Here is a 21,689-nt window from a genome sequence, read left to right as displayed (position 1 = left end):
GGTTTGAGTACAGAGAGGTCAGGGTTGACAGCATCATTCGCCTTCATCTCTTCTTCTGCAGAAACTCCATCAAATCCAGCTAAATGCTACCTAAAATAAATAAAATTGCACAAAACTAAAAATAGCATCCATAGTGGCTAAAATATAATTAATTCTTAATTAAACTCAACAAATTAGATGCAAATTCACTAGGAAAAGATAGACAAGATGCTCACGCATCAATAAGCCAGCTTCATGATTTCCTTTTTTCCAACCATTCCGCATTGCATCAGAATCAGATTCTTCAAAACTTGCAACGATGTCTGTTGCGAAATCATTATCCACAGTGGATCGTCGCAAACGAATGTAATACCTTCTGCTGTATGAGAAATTTCTCCATTAGGATATATAATCACGTAAACGTTTTCCGAAGCCATACAAATAGCAAACCAATCCTAAGACCCAAAAATTTTTAACAAAGAAACAAGGAGATGAGGTTCAGAGGAATTTTTGAGAGTAGGAGAAGAGTGTACATAATGGTTCCGTCGGAAATGATCCGAGAGCGTTTATATAGGCAAATTTCGGTCCCAATTCGTGGGCGGTACACAAGAAGTGCACCACCTCGTGTCCGCCGCCCCTGATGTCTCCATTTCGTGGATGGCAGCTACAAATTAGGGGCTCCTCCATTTCGTGTCCGACGCAGCTGAAATGGGGTTGCAGCTTTTTCTTCCGTTTTGCGGGCGCTATGGTTGACACGAAGGGTAACTCCATTTCGTAGGCGATGCCCTTGAATTGGTGATACGTATTTCAAAAAATATTTCAACGCATGCGTATTTCTGGAAATGAAGTTTCTCATATATTTATTTATATAAAAAAGCCCATTGATACATATGGATTAGCTCAATATTATTGGCTAGTCCGATTTGAGTTAATTGGAACTTCAAAATTTTGACTGAACAAATCAAATATCTCCTCAAATAGTCTTGCATTATCTTTCCAGCTTTAATTTATCTGCAGCTTTCTATATAAATAAATTGAGAGAATCTCAACATGACTGGTTCAAAATTTTTTGAGGACAAAAATGAGTTAGTAAAAAAATGTAGGTAAAATATTTGTTATTGGCCACACAGTTAATCTCAAGGAAAAAATTTGATTAAACATAACAAATACGTTGATTAATATCCTTTCTCATGTTCAACCATTGTAGTACTGGTAGAACAATTTAATGTTTTTGGATATAAATTGTGATAGGGTGAAAAGATTTATTGATCTAAATTTAAAACACTTCACAAAATTAGCAAATACTAAATTATTATTAAATGAATATTTGAGGAGAAAAATTTACTTTTTAAATCCTCAAACTAGAAATGGTCTTCTAAAAACTTCAGCAAAATCTAAGTAAATTTTATAAATATTTTGTTTTAATTCAAAATAAAGCATTTTCTTATAAGTATTTAATTTTTATAACATTTAAAATTCTTGAGGTAATAAACTCCATTTATGATAAAATTATAATAAAATCACTCACTAATAAAACCACTCTCACTTATAGAATAGAATTGCGACTTTTATATAAAAAAATCTTGTCAAGGGTGCCAAAAACAAAATAATTGACACCGCATCACAGAACATATTGATTAAAACAATTTTTGGCACCAATTTTTCTCATCTCCAACTTAAATTACAAATATCAGAAGTAAAACAACTAATTGAAAAATCACAATTCAAATAACAGCATCAGAGTTTTCAAATAACAGCATCAGAGTTTTCCTTCACAACTCAGATTCCTCCACAGCTTAAGACTGAGATGAACCAGCTTCCCGGGATGTACCAGCCTGAGATGTACCAGCTTCCTGGGATGTAACAGCTTCCTGGGATGAATAATGATACCAAATACACTCAAAATATGGATAAATAATTATCATAACTGCTCTAAATAATAAATTAAAATACAAGATACACTCAAAATATGGATAAATGATCATACCTGCTCTTCTATCTTAGAAACATCAATAGGAATTACTCCATGTGTCAATATATCAGTAGATATTGTGTTCCCTTCTAAATCCTCGTGTGTAATTGGCTCACGGATGAGGTTTCCATAGCCATTCTTTCCCATACTGTTCCCCAAGAATACTTAATTATATAATATTCTACCACTTTTCCTTTAATTTTTTTTACCACGTCCCACTACTAAAACAGAATGATAACTATTGTCTTTTAGGTCTTTTGCTCTAATGGGATCCTTATATATAGAATCCTACATTGTAAAAATACACAAAAAAATTAGATAAAAAATACATAAAAATTTATATAGAATAAAATTAACATTGTAAAAATAGATAAAAAAATTTATATAAATGTAAATTTATACTCACATTTTTTAGATTATAAAATGCTTGCGTTAACAAAAGAGTTGCAATTACAGGTTGTTTACCAACAGCTTCCCATATATCAGAAACTTCTTCCAAATTTCCCACCTTAAACTCGGCCTGCATAAATATATATAAGAAAATATAAGTTAAATTATGTTATAACATTATTTTATTGCAATAAATAAAAACTATTAAACTAATAACAAAAATTAAATGGATACCTTTCTGTTGGGTGTGTTGCATTGTTTTTTTGCTATAAATTGATTGCTATTACTCTCTTCTACACACCCATATTTAATTACCCATCTTAAAACTTCAATAGGTCTTGCTGAAAAACAACCACGTGGACCCACTGGACCAACTCCCATTTCTTCCAGGCATGTGCCGTCTTTCCCGAGTTGTTCTGCTTGATCATCCGTCAAATAATTATCCAACAAATCCTGTGGTGAAACAGTAATATTTTCAACACTGGGTTTGTCAATTATATTGTACCGACTTTCAATAGCAGCAGCTACCACTATAGCCCAGCAGCACACTAAATTTAAAAGTTAATAGTTAATAAGTAATTTTATATATATATACTTTTTAACCATACTAAAATAAATAAAATTCTAAAAAATAATATCATTATTATAAAACTTAAGAAAATCCAATATAGAAAATCCAATGCAGAATTTCAGCCATGTTTCTCTTTTGAATCAATGACAGCAAAATAACAAGTAAAACAGATTGGATTTATAACTCAATCTCAGCAGATTTAATTCATATCAATCTCAGCAAAAATCATTCTCAGCATAATTAATAAATTAAACTTAAAAAAGTTCATTTTATAACTCCATCTCAGCAGAATTAATTCAACATCAACCGACTGAATTCAAATAAAACTTAAGAAAATTAATATCTCAAAACTCAGCAGAATCATCCATAATATATCAAATGTCTATTCAGAACAAAACGAAGAAGAAAACAATATAATGCAATTCTTACGGCAATCCTTTTGATTCCTCATCTTTTCTGAAGCTTCCTTCCAATTATTGATCTGTAGTATGTTGTTGAGAATAAAGTTAATATTTCTCTCAAAATATCATTAAGAGGAAAAAACAATAATATTATCAGAAAAAAAACTTTTACATCATTATTCATGACAGTTTTCTTTCTTTTGGGAGTCATAGTCCTGAAATAGCAATTGAGATTAAAAATCAATTTGATTTTCGGTTTTTTTGGTTCGGTTGATCGGTTTAGTTCGGTCCGGATCGGCTTTGAACACCCCTCCTCACAACTCCTACAAAAAGGTACCTCATTGGTTCAACAAGGTCATAGGTGCTGGGGCGCATGTTCCCACGTATAACTCTCCCACCAACAACTTGGCCCCCTCCAAGATAAGGGCTTGTCTCTTTCAATGCATAATCAAAAGGAGAAGATGAACCTGCATACACGAATTTCGAAGGAGGCGGCATTCCAGATTTCATCTCATGTGTCATATAGTTTGAACTCGGCTTGGCAGCTGCTGAAGAAGAAGATTGATGCTGTTTTTCTTCATTTGGTTTGGCAACTGTATGAAATGTGTGCCTTGAGTCATTTTTCTTTCGAGAAAACACATTCAGTATTGAACTTGTGAATGATGGTGTTTGATCTTGAACAGTGTGTTGATCTGTATTAGTAACTGGTTCTAAATCAGGAAGAGGACTTGAGGACTTAATTGAAGGGTCATCAGTAACAAATACTTTCAAGCCAAGCTCTCCTTTTACGCGGGAAAAAACAACTTTCTTTTCCAAAGGGTAGTGAAGAACAGCAGCATCTGCATACGGGACAAATGATGTTGCAGTGAGGTGGACCTTGCCAAGGAACACTTTGGAACCGGTGGATTTGTTATAGTGGTAGACGCAGGCGGCAAGAGTGAGGTTTGGCAATCTGCTTGGATCAGTAATGTTGAAGTAGAATTTCTCATTCCAAACTGGACTCAGATCTTTATCCTTAGTGGTTGTTCGAAATTCCTGACCATCAAAGTGAAGTTCCACAAAGGAACTACATGAACCTTGCCCATCTTTTGGCATAAGGTCATGAGCACCTGTAACCTCCACCCCAAGCTTGAGATTGCTCATCTCCAATTAGCAGCTTCCACTAAAATTATGACAACCTTATATACCTAAAAATGAAATAAACAGATGAGGTTGAAAAGTCTAGTCTCATATATAAATTTATAACCCTAATATTACATATATATGTATTTGCACAACATTCTCAACTATCTGCCACTAGCAATGTGTTTAATGAGTAATGAAATAGCAAGCATCCATAGCAACTGTAAGACTTTGATTGTTCTAGTTGGCTTAAGAAATCGGATTAATGTATAGCTAGCTAAGGGGCAGAAGAATTCACAATTATCATTCAGGGGAAGTAAACAATTGTTTAAGTTAGAGTATCAATATCAATTTCTTTTTACACTTCCAATGGATAAAACAAGTCCTTGAATAACAAGAGGTTTTGCTTCAAATATGTAGATATAAACTAAAATCTTGCTAAAAGCATAAGAATTCATGTGAGTGACTGAGTGTAAGTATTTTGCTAGTGTGAAGTAAAGCTATATAAGTCAACAATTATGATTCAGTTGGTTCCTACCTACCTATCATAGACAAAAGGGCAGCATGAAAGGGACCCAAAACATAAAAATAAAGGAGGTTGATATTATCAGAGAGAGAAAGAGAGTAATTCGTAAAGTAGGTAGACTCCAAAAGCATCAAACCTTAACCTACCAGTCCCACAAATTTGTCCTTTTCCCTTCATGAACAAAAAAAAGGCAATACAAGAATCAAAAGGGAACATACTGGATACTTTCAACTCTACAAACAGATGATAAAAGTATTCCCTAAATTCTGCTAAAAAAGAACACTTAATCATAGTAGAGGCTGATGTATACCAACATTATTTTTTTTGTGAAAGTCACGATCTCAGTATCCCCAAGGGTCACTATTCTATGTTATTCTAGGATCTGAGTTCCAAAGGTTCATATTATTGTTAGTACTCCCAGCTGATCTAGTTATACAAAACTTTTTCCAAAATTTATACATAAAAAAATAGATAATAAGCTAGCAGAAGCCTTTTCCTTTGATAAAGTTCACCTAAAAGTTCCCATACAAAAAAAGAGAGAATTTATTTGCTCATTTATGAGAAGCCCAGAAGGAAAACAGTATCTGCATGGCCAAAATTCCAATGAAAATAGCAGATTTGAGTAAAAAAGTTTAAGCTTATAACTTTTAAGACACAGAAAGGTTTTATCAAAACTTGAATAAAACCCAAAACAGAATATCAGAAAAACAATCCACATACCCAGATAAGAAAATCATACAAAGGTTGCAAATAGACCAAAATCAAAGATGACGAACAAGAAAATGGTGATTCTGGAAACGTACCTGAGCTTTTGATTAAGCTGAAGAAGAACAGAACAAAATGGCAAAAATATTTTTTCTTTTTTTTCCTTCTCTTTTTCTTTTGGAGCTTGAAGGTTTAGTAACAGCAGAAAGAGGGTTATAACTTATAATTTATAAATAACAAAGGAGAGAGAGAGAGAATGAAGAAAAAGATGAATAAGAATTGGCTTTCTGGGAAAGTAGAGAGTCACAGAAAGGAAAGTTATTGGAAAGGAGTCAAGCACTTATTATATCTTGACATGAGACATGTGCCATGGCAACACACAAATATGTGTGCATTTTTTCTGTGTACTTTTTTTTTTCCTTTTAAGTTTCACTAATTTTTTTATGTTATCTTATTATTATATATAATACACCCAAAAATATTATATTATATTATATTATATTATATTATATATTATATATGTTAGTCTAAAATCTTATGCATTTTAAACATAAAACATTAACTTATAGTCTTATAATAACTAATAATACAAAATATTAAGGTTTACAATACTTAAATTTCACATAAGAATAGCCATCATCCATCACTAATAACACAAAATATTAATTGTGTATGATGATCGGGCTATCAGACCGATTTCGGATGACCCAACCCAAAATAATAACCGGATCTATTTTTGAGACCCTTACCTGATCCTAAACCCAGTAAAATCACACCAAATTAACTCCTAAAATGTTCAAAGTCGAGCCATGCAGCCCCTAATATAGTTTTTACTAGTGCATGGACCCGTGCGTTGCACGGGATGGCACAAAAATAATAATAAAATATTAGATATATCATATATCATATATATATGTTAATTAAAACTTAAAGATAACTTAAATAATAAAAAACTATTAACTAATATATATAATAATTAATTTTTATAATACATAAATTATTTTTTATAATAATTTAATTTATGTAATTTCATAAACTAATAAAAATAAAAAAATACTAAGATCTTATATTTTCTTTAAACATATCTTATATTATTCTCAGTTAAGTTGTTCTTGCTTTAAACTCCAAACATTTAGTTTCAAAATTTATATAACTTGAACTCTATTATTAAATACAAAAAAAATAAATTTTATAGTAATGTAAATTATCTATTCATTTTTTAAATTTTTAATATTTAAACATATCTTATATTATTATATTATTCTCAGTTAAGTTGTTCTTGCTTTAAACTCCAAACATTTAGTTTCAAAATTTATATAATTTGAACTCTATTATTAAATACAAAAAAAATAAATTTTATAGTAATATAAATTATCTATTATTTTTAAAATTTTTAATAATGAAATGATCAATCTGTATATCAAAAATATATTAGAAAAATAAGTCTTCCAACTATTATTTAGAGTGTAGTATTCAAATGAATTAAGCAAAGAAAAATCTAACATCCCCGACCATTTTATCTCTAAAATTATTAACATTTAAGTGTCTCATTTTGTTTGACATGATGTCATTTTCTTTATTATTCGACATCATGTTATTTTCTTTATTAAATCACGTTCTTGTAGCATCCAACTCATGTCATTTTTCTTATTACATCATGTTCTCGTAGCATCACAACAAATAGATGCTGAAATATATGTCTAAGGCTAATTAGAATTTCAATTAGAAAAGATGGCTTTCAACCTGTTGTTTCATAATTCAAACACATAAAAACACAAAGAATTAGACTTTATCTCAAGGTATTGTTCTTATGAAAGCAGTTCACACACAAATCATCTATACTTACTGAAAATTAACGTAAACTCAACCGAGCGATCATAATTAATACAATGCTACCTACCTAACACATATATGAGACCAAGAAGTCAACCATGTCTTAAAACTCAAAAAATTAAATTTCCGTTGAAAATAACAGATTGGCAAAAGATATCCTACCGATATATCTGACTCCAACAGAGTTTCAGTACTATGAGCATCCCAAAAGTTTCCCATTAATACGGAACAGGCTCCCACGAATACACCTCCAACGTTATTAAGTGAAACTGGAAGGGTATGCGCGATCTGTAGGAGAACAAAATTTGACCAAATGAAGAACAAATTTAAAAGAGGAAAAACTGATCAACTACACACTAATTTTAAATTAGTTGTACATCACAAACACAACCTTGAGAAACTTTTCTCTAACAGATTTTTTTGTTTTTTCTTTTTTTGCATTACTTGATGATCTTCATTACAGATTGACATGAGTACCTCATTAGAAGGAAGGTGATAATGAAATTTGAGTTTGTGATTTATATAAGAACATATAAATCATGTTTACCAACAACCGTACCTCATAAAGAAAACGGGCTACATCACTTAAAAGAAACATGCTAATAGATTGCCCAATGCCCACAGCAAATAATCATTTCATTTGAAATCTACAACAGCAAGAAAACTCTAACAGTAAACTGAAAACCTAAAAGAAATATGGTTGAATAAAATACCTGCCCAATGATTCTCCCAAATAATAGCACACACCAAGTCTAGAAAGAAGAACATAATCATATATTATGTGAATAGTTTCCTCCCTATTTTATATTATATTGTAACAATATTAATTCAAAATATGATGGACCCAATAGTAAGCACAGAAAGAAGAACATAATCATATAGTAAAGTTAACATATATGTGGAATTTTCAAAGTTTTCTAAGGTACAAATTGTCCTAAAGCTAATTAGTTCCTTCACCTAAGAGGAAGGAGAACCTGGAACCAACTCAAATTTATATTAAACATGACATCAACGACAACAAAATCGCTCTTATACTTGATAGAGGCTAGTAGTGACATGTACTAATTCAGTATTGACGGGTTAACATAAACATAGAATTAACAAAGTTTCCTTTGAAAGCAACAAAGCTGAAATGGGTCGCGGAAAAAAGAATTTTGACCCAATTTTAGAAGAGAAAAGACCCAAAAAATCGAGAATTGAAACTCACTAACGTTGGGCAGCCTGTTGCAAAATGCCCACAGATGCCTATGGTTGTAGCATCTGCCGCTGGCACAAATGCCGCCGCGGAACCTGCCTCTGCATCCGCCTCCTCCCTGGTTGCTTACCTTGACCCATTCCACAATGTGCTTTAGCATGCAGGACTGTCATCACATCCTCCCCCTTATTCACCACTGTGATAAACTCCACGGCGACCAGTCAGAGCCATGATGCCTTAGACTCCTCCACCACCATGGCCGCTGTCGCCACCGCTTCAACCTTTGTAACCTTTACCACCACCGCGACGACTTTGCTGAAGGTTGGAGCCATCGGGTACAGTGACATCAACTGCCTTCAAACTCTATAATCTCCACCTTCAGGGGAGATTAGGAACAAAAAGAACTGAAGAAGAAAAAGAAATTGAAAAATAGTATCAGTGAACCGAGAAACGGACTGAAGAGGAAGAGGAAATGACCCAAAAATCGAGAATTGAAACTACCTCCCTGAAGAGTGAAGAACATAGCCAAACTTGAAAGGAAGGAGGAGGGATAAGGTAATAATAAGCAGTAGAATAATAATAAGGAAAAGCAAAGAACAAATTTAAGCAATTGAACAAAAAGAGAACTAATAAAGACACAATAGAGTGGGTGGATGCAAACCTTCCACAATAGCTACACAGGAAGAACTTCTTTTGCCTTAGTTCCTAAATTACTCTGAAAATACAAAAGCCAGGACTTCAAATACTAAAGGAAAAATGAATAATTCATGCTGCATTACTTTGAAATCTGATTTAGTTTTGTATATTGGATGTAAATTGAATATAAGAGAGAAAGAGGTTAATGAAATTTAAGCAAAATACAAATAGAATCCCGGCAACAACAATGAGGTTCTGGATTTTTTGCATTAACAGCTCCACACCAGACAAAGACGCCTCTGCACAACAACAATAACATTTCAAATCTTACCGAGATTAGAACATATAAATCAGATCAAACAATAAGGAACACACTTAACTTCATCATAGAAGGTACAGTTTATATAAAAAATAATATTAAAGGAAACAAAGAGGAGTATGAGTAGGGATAAATTTAGAAATCTTATATATACTTTCATTTGAAGAAGACCACTACTACTTACATAAGCACTTAAGCAGAGCATACAGAATCATCGCACCAAGACCGTTGCTGGCCGCTTCCGGCGCTGCAACTGTGACTTATCTTCCGTGGCATCTATCGCCATCGGAATCATCTCAGCCGCACCAAATTGCATGCCCATTGTTGTCGACTCCAGTATGCATCTCTCGCTCCTCCATGTCGTGTCTCTACTTCTTTCCTCTGCTTCCCTGCAACAAAACCGTGCCATAATACCATCAAGAACTCTCCGCTTGACAAAGAGAAAAAAAATAAAAGAAAAAAAAAAGTGATGCAGAGAGATATATAGATCTAGGAGAGAAAGACATGAGAGAAGATAGAGAAAGAAAGATGGTTATGGTAAGAAGAAAATCGAAAGTTGATTATCCGAGAGATGGATTGAATGCTTGATAAGGTTGTGCATATTTAAAATTCAAATTTCAATTTCAAATTACATGCAGATTTAATCGGAATTAAAATTTGAAAAAATTGTAAAAGGACGTACATCAGGAACGTCTTGAAATTTGAAAATGAAGATGAACAGGGGAAATAACCTAGATAGAAAGATAAAGAAAAATATAAAAATGTTATATTACTGTTGTGCTCTCTTTCATAGCGTCATTGCATGTGTTCTATGTGGCGGCGCGACTCAGTACTTTCCATCGATTTGCTCTCTTCCGCCGCCGCCTCCTCCGTATCCATCATCACATCATGGATGACCATCACAAATTCCACCGCCCCTACTACAATACCACCGCCATATTATGATCCACAACCATAGCGGTTGCAACCTCATCCACCGCCGTAACTCTTCCTTAGTGCGTACATAAACTCTATAATCTCCACCTCCAACTTAAATTAAGAAGATTATACAAAAACAGAATCAGTGAACTGAGGAAAAAAAAAAGAAGAGGAACTGAAGGTGAAAAAGATGAAGGAGAAGAATCGAAGAAGAGGAGGAAGAGATAAAACTGAAAACAAAGAATGGATAGAATTTCCTTTTTTTTTAATTTTGATTTTGAATTCAAAATTCGAATTTTGAAATTTCAGGTTGTGTACATATAAAGCAAACAGAAAAAAGAGGATAAAAAATTCAGACACAATGTTCAGAAGAGTAGTAAAAATGTGGAATGAGGATGATTTGATAATGGGATGTTATTGTAATAAAGATTATATATTAAAAATTTGAAAAAAATCTGGAGCAAGCCACGTTGGATTTCCACTTACGCATAAACCTTCTTTTAAAGGATTGTTATAGAATAGGATTTCTTTTTATGAATTTAATTCAATTCTTTCTGCACATTATTTATCTACTTTTTCTTTTTAAATTTAATAAGAAAAATATTCTTTATGGAATAAGAAACGTCTATTTTCAGACATTTTGCTTCTTTTCTTATATTATTAACTATTATATTACAGCCTGGCCCACTTTAGTTTCATGTTTTAAATAAATAAATAAGTAAAAAATAATATAGGACAAATTATTTTTGTTGTTTCTGCCCATTCTTCCAACCGTAACTTTCTCTTTTCACTTCAGTTTTTTACTAAGACATAAAAGAGGGTTTAAATACTAGTACATATAATACATTTTGGAGAGTACTTTCATAAAAACACTAATATCATTTTTTGTTAAAATATTTACATATATTATGATATTATTAGACATTTTTATTAAATTGATTAATAATTTAATTTTTAATAAATCATAATAAAATCGATTTATTATAACAACAAATAATAAATTTAATTGTCTATATTATAATTATTAGACCTAATTTAATCTGATGGATTTACATAATTTAAATCGAATCATGTTTAATTTTTTTATAAAAACATAAATATATTCCTGACTTTTGTATTTTTTTTTTAAAAAAAACTATGATCTAATGAGTTACGTAAATTGATCGGTTCGACCAAATCTAATAACAATTAGGTTTATTGTTATTATTATAAAAAAATTAGTTTTATTTTAATTTATTAAGAAATTCAAAAATAACTAATTCATTAATACGTTCAATAATAATGTAATATATAAGTATCTTTAAAAAAAATATTTTAAGAATATTTATTATTACAACAAAAATATATTACTATTAATTAGTCATTGTTTGTGAGAATAAATCTTAATCTAAATTCTTTTTCTTTTTCTTCTTCTTTTCCAACTTCTTAGTCCTCTTCTTCATGCATGCCATCTTGCTAAAGCTATAACATGGATCGTGTGTGTTTATATATAGTTTCTATGTAATTTTATCCTATATATGGTTTCTATGTAAAACATTTGTTTAATTATATACAATTTATATGTTGAAGAGGTGGGAAACAAAAAAAGAGTGAAGAAGAATGCTAGGAATCAAAATAAGAGAGAGTGTGTGTAAAACTTAGTTGGAAATTAACGGAAGAACTTTAATTCACGCAAGTTCTAATTCTAATATTTAAACCTTTTTTTATTGATAAAAAATATAAGAAAAAAGAAGTATTCTCTAACTGCCACGTACGTGTGGCTAGAATATTATTCTTTTGAAATAGAAAATTCAGAAAATTAAGGTTGGTAACACGTTTTTAGTGGCGACAATTTGACAAGTCATTGTTATCGTGACTCTTGTTGCATCGATTGTTATTAAAATATTAGAATAAAGGACATTTTTGTTTCTGACTTTTTTTTTCGGATATTTTCGTTCTCAAGAAATGAAAAATACATTTAAGTATCTCACTCCTAAAAAATGTGGACATTTCAATTTTTCCGTCAAATTCAGGCATTTGGACGGGAAGAAAAAGTCTGACCTGGTAGAGGTGGCGCTGACTTGGCCGTTACGGAGGTCACGTGGCAGGGAGCATTTCAAAACAGGACATATAAGTCTTTGAAGACAAAAACGACGCCGTTTTGTAACCTCCCCAATCTTTCAAATTTCTCTGTTCTTTTCTTCTTCCTTCATCATTTTTCCCTTCCATTCTTCTTCCTCGGCCCCTGTCTCCATCACCGCCGCACAGCTGCGCCTATGTCAGCCACGATCAACGCTTGCGACCTCCTCCTTCCTCTCTTTTGAGTGATCCTCAATCTCATACCCATTAATGGATGCTTCCTAATCAGGACAACCTTTCCGGATAATGGATCTTCGATGCTACAAACATCAAAATAATCAGGGTAATCGGCCAAAAGAGTCTTTACATAATCATGAGGAAGATCCAGATCCCATTTTAGCTTCTCAATTACATAAAGTGGCAATTTTCCCATACCAGCAAGCATCAGAAGCCTTGCAATCCTATGAACAATGTCTACACGGTTAATGAGACATTTGTGGATATCCATTTCTTCTTTGTGTAGACATAAAGCATGAGGTGTGAGTTTAACATGTGGAGGGAAGCCACGATCTAGTTGGAATTGCATGAAAATACAATGATACTTGTCTATAAATTTGGTGGTTGTCATGGAAAGGTTGAAGGGTTCTTTCAATAAAGAAGCATTGTATAAGGAGAGGGATTTGGAAGTAGATGAAACTATTTCATTCTTGAAGGAAAGGGCCTGTTTAAAATCTTTCTTTTTAAGGATTGCATTCAACTATGTTGACCAAAGGACAAAACATCCGGCACAAACTTTTGTGCCATTCAACTATGTTCTATTTTAATAGAATGCTACAGCATTGCCTAATCCACTGGAATAAGACTTAATTGTTTTTGTCAACTGTGTTCAATTAAACCCTAATCTACTCAAATTTGTGTAAACATAACCTACGGAAGAATTCTCAAATTATAGGAAAATTGCAGCAGGTGAAGGGAGTGGACCAAGTTAAGCTGTAAGGATCATATGTGTAGTTGAAATATTTAGTATGACAGTTAGCAACATCACAACATCCCCTTCCCAATGCAGCAAACAAAACTTTTCTGAAATTCGACAGCATCTCAGTAGTACATAATACATTTCACAAAGTCAAACAAATAATGAATTCAACAGTCAATTACAGGTAGAGAGTGTAGATCAAATAATCAAGTCTCACTGAATCAAAATTGAAGTTCAATATGCATTAAAAATTCAGCATCACTAAGCAAGAACAAAAACAAGTAACATGAACCATAATCAAGCATGGTGAAAATCAAGTAGCACAATCAACATAAGTATAGCACAATGGCTTGAAATACAACACAGAGAACAAAAGCACCAGATTCAAGCAGCAATTCTCATCAAGTTCAACAATTATATCAAAAGTAAATTACATGAAACCTAACAAAAGTGCATCATTGAATCAAAGGAATTAGCTCATTTTAAAATAGAGATGTGACATCAGACAGCAAAATGAGCACATAAGAGTTCATTGTTAACCAAAACAGGCAATGAGAATTTACACAGAACATCAGTCTCAGCAATTTCCATTAACCAACCCTAATCCTAACAACTCAAGAACAATTGAACAAACTAAATATAAAGAACTACAAACAGTGATTGCACAGACAACAGCATTAAGCAAGCAAGACTTAATCCACTATTCACACTAGATTCTCTAACAACCTAATGTAACTAACTAATCTAACCAAATTGAAATTAACTAAACAAAACTAACTAAACAATATTAATTAACTAATTGCAATAACAGAGTGAATTAAACAGAGAGAAAGAAGACCTGGGAAGCACAGGGGTGGTAATGAGAGAGAGAGGAAATGATGGTTGGGCCCTAGTAGCGACGGTGGTGGCCGGTAGAGAGACGGCGGCGCGGCGGCAGTGGATCGCCGAGAAGGTTTTCGCGGACGAACGGTGGGTGGAAGGAGGGTGAGAAGAGAGAGAAACTAATGGGAGTAAGGGAATAAAAAAGGGAAGAAGACGCAAAAAGAGAGGAAGGAGGAGGTCGCCGGCGTTGATGGTAGTTGACGGAGGCGCCGCTGTGCGACGGTGATGGAGGCAGGGGCCAAGGAAGAAGAATGGAAGGGAAAAAGGACGAAGGAGGAAGAAAAGGCAGAGAAATTCGAAACAGGATTGGGGCAGGTTACAAAAACGACGTCGTTTTCATCTCCAAGGACTTATATATCCTGTTACGAAATGCTCCATGCCACCTGGCCTCCGTTACAGCCACCTCAGCGCCACCTCTGCCATCTCATCCTTTTCCGTCCAGTGTAAACAGCTGAATTCAATAGAAGGACATAAATGTCCACATTTTTCAGGGGTCATGGATTTGAATGTATTTTCCATTCCTTGAGGACGAAAATGTCCGCAAAAAAAAAAGGTCAAGGACGAAAATGTCCTTTACTCAAAATATTATAAACTTTGAAATCAAGCCATGTGCAGTAGTGTTAAGGGAGAGTATATTTTGTAATTTATAAATATTAATTAGTTTTTATTAATATTTTTAATAATGTAAAATTATATTTAATAATATAAAATTACACTCTTTTTCTATTAATTAAATACCGACTAAATTTTAATAAAAATATTAGTTCTTTAAATTTTTTTTTTTTATACTGGAGCCTCTGAATCTTGCTCTTTTAATTACTCTTTTAATGTGGGGATAACACTTAACACGTTAACATCTAATGCTAATAAGTAATAACTAAGTCCAAACATTTGCTGAAGCAATAACAGTAGCATGGGAATATTAGTGGAAATTAAATAGTAAAAACTCAGGTGCAGTTAATTTCATAAAAAGTTGATAGTTGAGAGTCGTTAAATAATAATTTAGTCAAACTTATTAAATCATTTAATAATTATCAACTTCACATGAAGTTAACTGAGTTTCCACCAAATTAAATTGCATTGTTAGGGCTGGTTTTTGTTTACTACTACAATAATCGATTTCAGAAAAGAAAAATTTGCAATGATATCTGATCATCAACTCATCATGTTATATCCCCTAGAATTGGTTTTGCAAAACTCACACCTAGCTAACTGTGTTATATTTTGATTAATTAATTGTTACACTCTTAACATAATGAAAATAGAAATTTTACAATTTCTGATGATCTGTTTCAAAGTTAAGTAAATGAACCATTTTTTTAAAAAAAACTTTCTGATGATCTCTTTGTTTGGGCTTTAAAACTGTTTTAGCAAACTAGAATTCTTTGAAATGCTTAATTCGTTAGACTAGAAGTAACTATTAGTAACAAAACATGCATGAATTGAAGGGAAACTCCTTTGAATTTTTAGAAAAAGGGTATAGTATAATAATGCATAACATGATCCAATTCATTGCTTCTTAGCAGCATCACTAAGAGACCTTAACCTGACTTTGTCAATTAAATTATCCTTTTGATGAAGTAAATGTTGAAGAGCTTGAGGTTCATAAGGAGGAGGCATGGAACATGGAAGTGTGGAACTTGGTGACTTAACAAGGGATTCATACATGTATCTCTTTCTTGGTCCATTGCGCAAAGAACATGCCATTCTCTCAGGACACATCTCTTTAGCTCTTTCAGGTATTTTGGGTTTGAACCTTTGGAGCTTAGCATATTCTTTTAGTAGATGCAACATGTAATCATACACATACTTCATTTTGAGATTGTCAATGATGTAATTTGATCCTCCTTTTCCAATCTGCTGTGCCTTATCTTGGTGAGAATTGCCCCAGTCGACGGCAAATTTGATGTCCTCACACATGTTGGTGGTGCTGATAGGCCAATAATGCTGCAGAGGTACCATGTTTCTTGTAAAGAAGTCAAAGTATTGAGGCTCTATGAACATTGTCATTGAGTCACATGCTATTATGTATTTCTCGCTCACGGACCATGTAGCACCTTCTGCATATATTTTGTACCTTTAATTTGTAATAACATCAATTAATTTAGTCACTAATATATTTACAATCTACATTTCTCTAAATTTAACAAGTTTTACCTACCTGTAAGTACATTGATCTCCCAGTTTTGTGTCCTGAAAATTTTTCTCTCTCTCATCAAGCCATTGCTGAAAAACAAAAATCAAAATTGATTATTGTGTCTTGAAACAATACAATTAACTATTTGAACACATAGAATTAACAAGGTTTAAAAGTTATCTACTTACCACACTATATATTCTGGCATTCCAATCATTTTTATCTGTGACATTGCACTTACAAAGGTTTTTTCTAAGAAGAGAGACAGTGGGATTGCCCTTCCAAAAAGCATAGGGTACCCTATCCTTCCATTTCACCCTTTTGTTTCCTTCTTCTATACTTTGCAGTGTTGATTCCCATGGACTTATGTGGAGTTCAGCCCTATTGAAAAAAATGTAATTTTTGTTTCATGTTTTATCATCCTAATCAAATAAATGAAATGAAATAATTCATCAAGTGAAACAATAAAAACAGAGGAATGAAAATAAAATATTTACTTTTAGGACAACATATTTTCAAGAGGAATGATTAAATTTAGAATAAATTACCATTTGTATCCATGAAAGACAAATGTATCTATGTAAGAATAAAACGACAATTGTACTCTAACAGACCAATTGTGTTACCAACGTTCGGGTACTCTTGGCACACGGAAGTCATCTTTCGTAGTTATAATTGTCGTTTTATTCTTATATGGGTACATTTGTCGGCATCTGTATCTTTTATAAATACAAATAGTAATTTATTCTTAGATTTACGAGCACTTAAATGTTTGTGAATTAAAAGTGAAGGACTTATTTGTTCTTTTTTTCTATTTTTAATAATTAAAAAATAATGTTTATATGCAGAGAGATGTATTTGTATACAACAGAAATAACTAATAAGAACTAATTAAGGGAATATAGAAGCTTTACCAACCCCAGAAGGTCCAATCAGGGAAGACAATGTCAAATGAATCATTATTTCCACAATAGTGAAAAATAGGAGGAGGTGAAACATTAGCAAGTGGTCCACCTGCAAGATATAGACCCTTATCCACCACAGTCTTATCTCCACATTGAAACATGAGCTCCAAATCAGGTACTTCCCCAGGATACAACCTTAGAAGTTGTAGGATTCCCCATATTGTAAAAACATCCCTGGTTTGAAACGATTTCTTGTATTTTTCAATGTATGCTTTTCCATTCACAATCACAAGCCTAAAGTGTGACACGTTTTGTCCCCTGTCAACCATGTCTCTTGTGATCCCTGTTTTCTGCCATGGCTTCAGATCTTCATGGATCCATCTGAAGTATTCTGGGCATGATCTTGATGTTCTATCATTCGGTTCAAATTTATCTGGGTAGTTAGAATTGCATATGCTTGAGCTTTCATTGCTGCAATGCAATGGCGGTTCGGGTTTCCCATTGAAGATTGTAATTGTCTTCAGGATAGTAGAGCTTGTAAATTTGCTCTGAGAAAAAAAAAAAAGAAAAAGAAGATAGTGTTAAAAAATCCATTCAATTTTTTTTTATAACTTTAAACATTATAAATCAAATTAGTTAATGGTAAATATTGTAGAAACATGTATTAAATATATGAATTTTAGTCCACAAAAAATTATAGATTGATAATATACAGTGACATTTATGGAATAATATAAGCTTGAGAATATAAATAGAGACAAGGACATAAGGCCAACAAAATAAAACTTAAAAACACGTATCTAAATTTGAATTTCTTCTGATTTTATTGATTTAAGTCACATCAATTATATGATCACATAAGTACAAATAAAAATAATTTAAATATAAGGTGTATACTAATAACTATTATCCAAATTTATTTATCCTAATATATATTTTATATTTAGAGTAGATAATATCATAATTGATAAATTATCAATCTCGAGATATAAATTTGTAAAGTTGAAGGGATGAATATTATTATTGATCGATTATCATGGACGCACATTTGCACATAATGGTCCCACAACAAACATAAATAAATAATTAAAATTAAAGAAAAATAGTGTAGTTTACTTCAATAACACATCATTCTTCAATTTTCATGCACAAATGGTAGGTACAAGGGATCCATGTATGTTATTATAATCTTTGTTTTTCTCTTTGGTCAATCTATCTATATATATGTTATTAGAATCAAACACACACGCACAACGTGAGCTTGGATATTGAATTGTCAAAGGGACGGCCAAGATAGAAACAAAAAAGAAAAACTTAGAAAGAAATCATATGTATGTATAAAGGAAAAGAATATAATTAATTAATATGGCATTGTATTTTTTTGTTACAATGCATACAAATCCCATTACCATATAGGATAATTATCATCATCATCATCTTATTATTATTATTATTATTATTAATTTAAGTAGTCATGATGCACTAAATCATACAAGTTTTTGGAAAGTAATATCCACAAGATTTTTCTTTTAATTCTTTCTTAATTAAGTAATTAACTACCACCGTACCATGATCGTGAACTATACAATCTTCCATTATTAGTATTTTATTTATCACATTTTTCTCCTTAATAAAGATGAAAAAATAACTCCACTTTTTTCGTTCTTTTACCAACTTTCTTTTTATTTTTCCTTTTAATATGCCTGCTTTTATTTCACTATCTGATCTCCTTTAAAAGAAAAAAAAAAAAAAAAAACTAGCCCAGAGAAACATGTTTTTTGGATAATTAATTGTAGGAGCATTAGAGATTTAAAGCAAAAACTATCAAAAACACTAACTTGGAGAAGACTAAAAAACGTGGAATTAATTGGAGGAATAGAGTTGACCTTGGAAGAGGAGAGAAAACTGCTGCTATCATTATATATATGAAGTTCCCGTTCTTATAATAATCTAGTATACCTAATAACTATGTAAATAATATAATTTGAATTTCTGTGTTTTGCATGCCTTTCAAAACTTGCAAACGAAGAAGCATGTGTATAGAATTATATCCTTAATAAAATTTGAAACAAAGCATGCATACCCTAGCTAAGACCTAATATATTTGAAAAAAAGAAAAGGATAATGGAGACTTACAAGGTCAGTTTCCAGAAAATAGTGGCTTGTAAGAAAGAGAAAGAGGAAAGCAAAAAGGAAGAGCCATCTTGTCATGATGGGAAGAAATGAGTGAGAGCAGCCATTACTATTATGAGCCTTGTCCACCATGAATAATGAATTTGGGATGAGAGGTAAGGCATGAACTTCTACAAAGCTAAGAAAGAAGGTTTTGTTGACTATAAATAATTAAAACTATGGATGGCGTGTATCTGCCAAATTTCCAATTGCATCATGCAACTCTTCTACTCTTTATTGGCCCTCCAAATATCATTATATACTCACAATTTTCAATTTCACACTAAATATAGAATCTCTTTCATTTATTATAATAATAACCTTAATTATCTTCTCTGCTTTTTTATTGAAATGTATAATGATATTGATATTGATACAACAATTGTTGGTTTATAGTTGACTACTCGTGACTGCCTTTAATTTGTAAAAGGGATTTTTTTTAATTTTAAAGAAAAAGAAGTGGTTAATTTTTAATTTATTTTGTAATGAAAAATAATAAAGAGCTCATCATTTTAGTGTTATCTAGGGTATGCATTATTCATTCTCAACAAAAATGATTAATTTTTTTATATTCTTGAAATAACAAAAATATCCCAAAAATATCTCTCTATATCTCGCCATGATTCTATTTCTTATTAGCAAAAAAAATTAGGATAAATATAAGTAAAGAAGTTACTTTTGTAATCATCAATAGTTTAACTAATAAGTTTTTTTTTATTCTTTTTATGTCTCTTCTTATATTTTCTTCCTTTTTTTTTAATTAACTACAATTTTTTGTTATTCATCCTTAAAGCTAGTAAACTACCTTGATTAAATTTGGTTGATAAGATGACATAGTCATATAGCATCATAAAAAAAAAGCTAGTTTAGTTATTGGATTGGTTTTAAAAGTAGTGAGCAGGTCTTTTTATGAATTAAATTTAACTAGATTAAATAATAAGATTTGGAATAATGTTTTTTATAATTAATTTTTGTCATATTAGACTAACTTGATTTAAGTTGATTAATAAAAAGACTTGAATGTATAGTATTATTTTTAAAAATATACCTAAAATTCAATTTTATTTAAAATCTGATCTGATCCATACATAATTTGTTAATATAGAATCAATTCAGTTCAAGTTATTACAATCTTACTTGGTTTGGATTAAATTAAACGAGTGATTTGTTTGAATTAATTTATACTTTCTATTACTACTTTCTTTGGGAATCATAAGCTTTTCAAAAAAAATATCATATTTGAATAATAGACCGTTGAAAATAATAGATAATAATCAAAACTGATAATTTGAAGCTAATATTAAAAAAAAATTCATAAGTGAAAGCAAACGATATTTTTAAAAGCGAAGCTTATTTTTTATATATTCTTTCTAATATTAATTATTTTACTAATTTAATATCAACTATTAGATATTAAATAATAATATAAATAATTATTATTTCATACCTGTTTTTATAATTATTTCCACTAAAATAAAGTAGCTTTTACTCATTTATTCTAGAGTCTAGACACAATAAATAATTATCTTAAATTCACTTTTGAACTAAAGTATCTGAACATAAATTAATTATTACATAATCGATTATTTTAAAAAATAGTACAAATTAAATAAAAAGGTTAAAATAATACATTAAATTTTTAAGCGTTCCAAAGACGCACTCTCTTAAGTAGTAAGTACCCATTGTGGTTGACTTTTTATTATAATAACTAACCCAGTATAGCTTGGATATATAATAAGACTGGGGAGAGTGGTAGACATCAATCCTAAACTTAATTTGATAAAAAAAAAATTAAAAAGTATTTGTTTTCTTAAGATTGGAGAGAGTGGGAGACATAATCTTAAACTTAATTTTAAAATGTATTTGTATTTTTTAAAAGTATAAATTTTTATTTAATTTTGTATTTTATAAATTTAAAAAATTATATATTTGTGCTTTTAACTTTTTAAATATATAAATACTTTTAAAAATATCTAAAGTAAATTTTTTTAT

The 21,689-nt window shown here is 31.3% G+C and overlaps 2 protein-coding genes across 6 annotated transcripts in view; both read right to left on the bottom strand.

Annotated features, from left to right (window-relative positions):
* Window positions 1-1,525: 1,525 nt before the first annotated feature.
* LOC107460059 (protein QUIRKY) lies at window positions 1,526-10,946 on the bottom strand. 4 transcript variants are annotated; one of them, XR_008002125.1, is made up of 7 exons: window positions 5,765-5,984; window positions 3,486-4,500; window positions 3,342-3,393; window positions 2,576-2,794; window positions 2,358-2,471; window positions 1,967-2,239; window positions 1,526-1,850 (listed from the first exon to the last, which is right to left on the bottom strand). XR_008002125.1 is itself a non-coding variant. In XM_052253026.1 (7 exons), exons 2-6 carry the CDS (start codon window positions 3,522-3,524, stop codon window positions 2,147-2,149), a joined length of 612 nt encoding a protein of 203 aa, XP_052108986.1. In that variant the 5' UTR covers window positions 3,525-4,500; window positions 7,662-7,787; the 3' UTR covers window positions 1,526-1,850; window positions 1,967-2,146. The 4 variants fall into 4 exon arrangements, 2 of the variants coding, with proteins under 2 accessions (XP_052108986.1, XP_020984083.1); XM_052253026.1 differs by lacking the exon at window positions 5,765-5,984 and adding an exon at window positions 7,662-7,787 and having other exon boundaries at window positions 2,576-2,889; XR_008002126.1 differs by lacking the exons at window positions 1,526-1,850; window positions 1,967-2,239; window positions 2,358-2,471; ... (2 more) ...; window positions 3,486-4,500; window positions 5,765-5,984 and adding exons at window positions 7,512-7,566; window positions 7,662-7,787; window positions 8,707-9,098; ... (1 more) ...; window positions 9,834-10,038; window positions 10,423-10,946.
* A 4,979-nt stretch (window positions 10,947-15,925) lies between these two features.
* Window positions 15,926-21,689, bottom strand: part of LOC107460111 (uncharacterized) — a 7,416-nt gene continuing 1,652 nt past the window's right edge. The window contains exons 1-5 of one of the 2 annotated variants that reach the window (XM_016078443.3): window positions 19,662-19,906; window positions 17,535-18,073; window positions 16,809-17,001; window positions 16,645-16,709; window positions 15,926-16,560 (exon numbers count right to left, since the gene is read on the bottom strand). In XM_016078443.3, coding sequence (XP_015933929.1) covers window positions 15,993-16,560; window positions 16,645-16,709; window positions 16,809-17,001; window positions 17,535-18,073; window positions 19,662-19,790 — 1,494 coding nt within the window. In that variant the 5' untranslated portion in view covers window positions 19,791-19,906 and the 3' untranslated portion in view covers window positions 15,926-15,992. Of the gene's footprint in view, window positions 16,561-16,644; window positions 16,710-16,808; window positions 17,002-17,534; window positions 18,074-19,661; window positions 19,907-21,689 lie in introns of those variants that run through there. The other variant, XM_016078441.3, reaches the window with a different exon arrangement.

Source organism: Arachis duranensis, chromosome 8 (assembly GCF_000817695.3).
Source record: "Arachis duranensis cultivar V14167 chromosome 8, aradu.V14167.gnm2.J7QH, whole genome shotgun sequence".
In the NCBI taxonomy this organism is placed as follows: Eukaryota; Viridiplantae; Streptophyta; class Magnoliopsida; order Fabales; family Fabaceae; genus Arachis; species Arachis duranensis.
Note: the sequence above shows the minus strand (reverse complement) of the source record. Positions and strands in the feature narration are given on the sequence as shown.

What these genes read in the sequence shown, in the direction of transcription:
- LOC107460059 (XM_021128424.2), bottom strand. Translation starts at nt 4,456, where the DNA reads ATGAGCAATCTCAAGCTTGGGGTGGAGGTTACAGGTGCTCATGACCTT.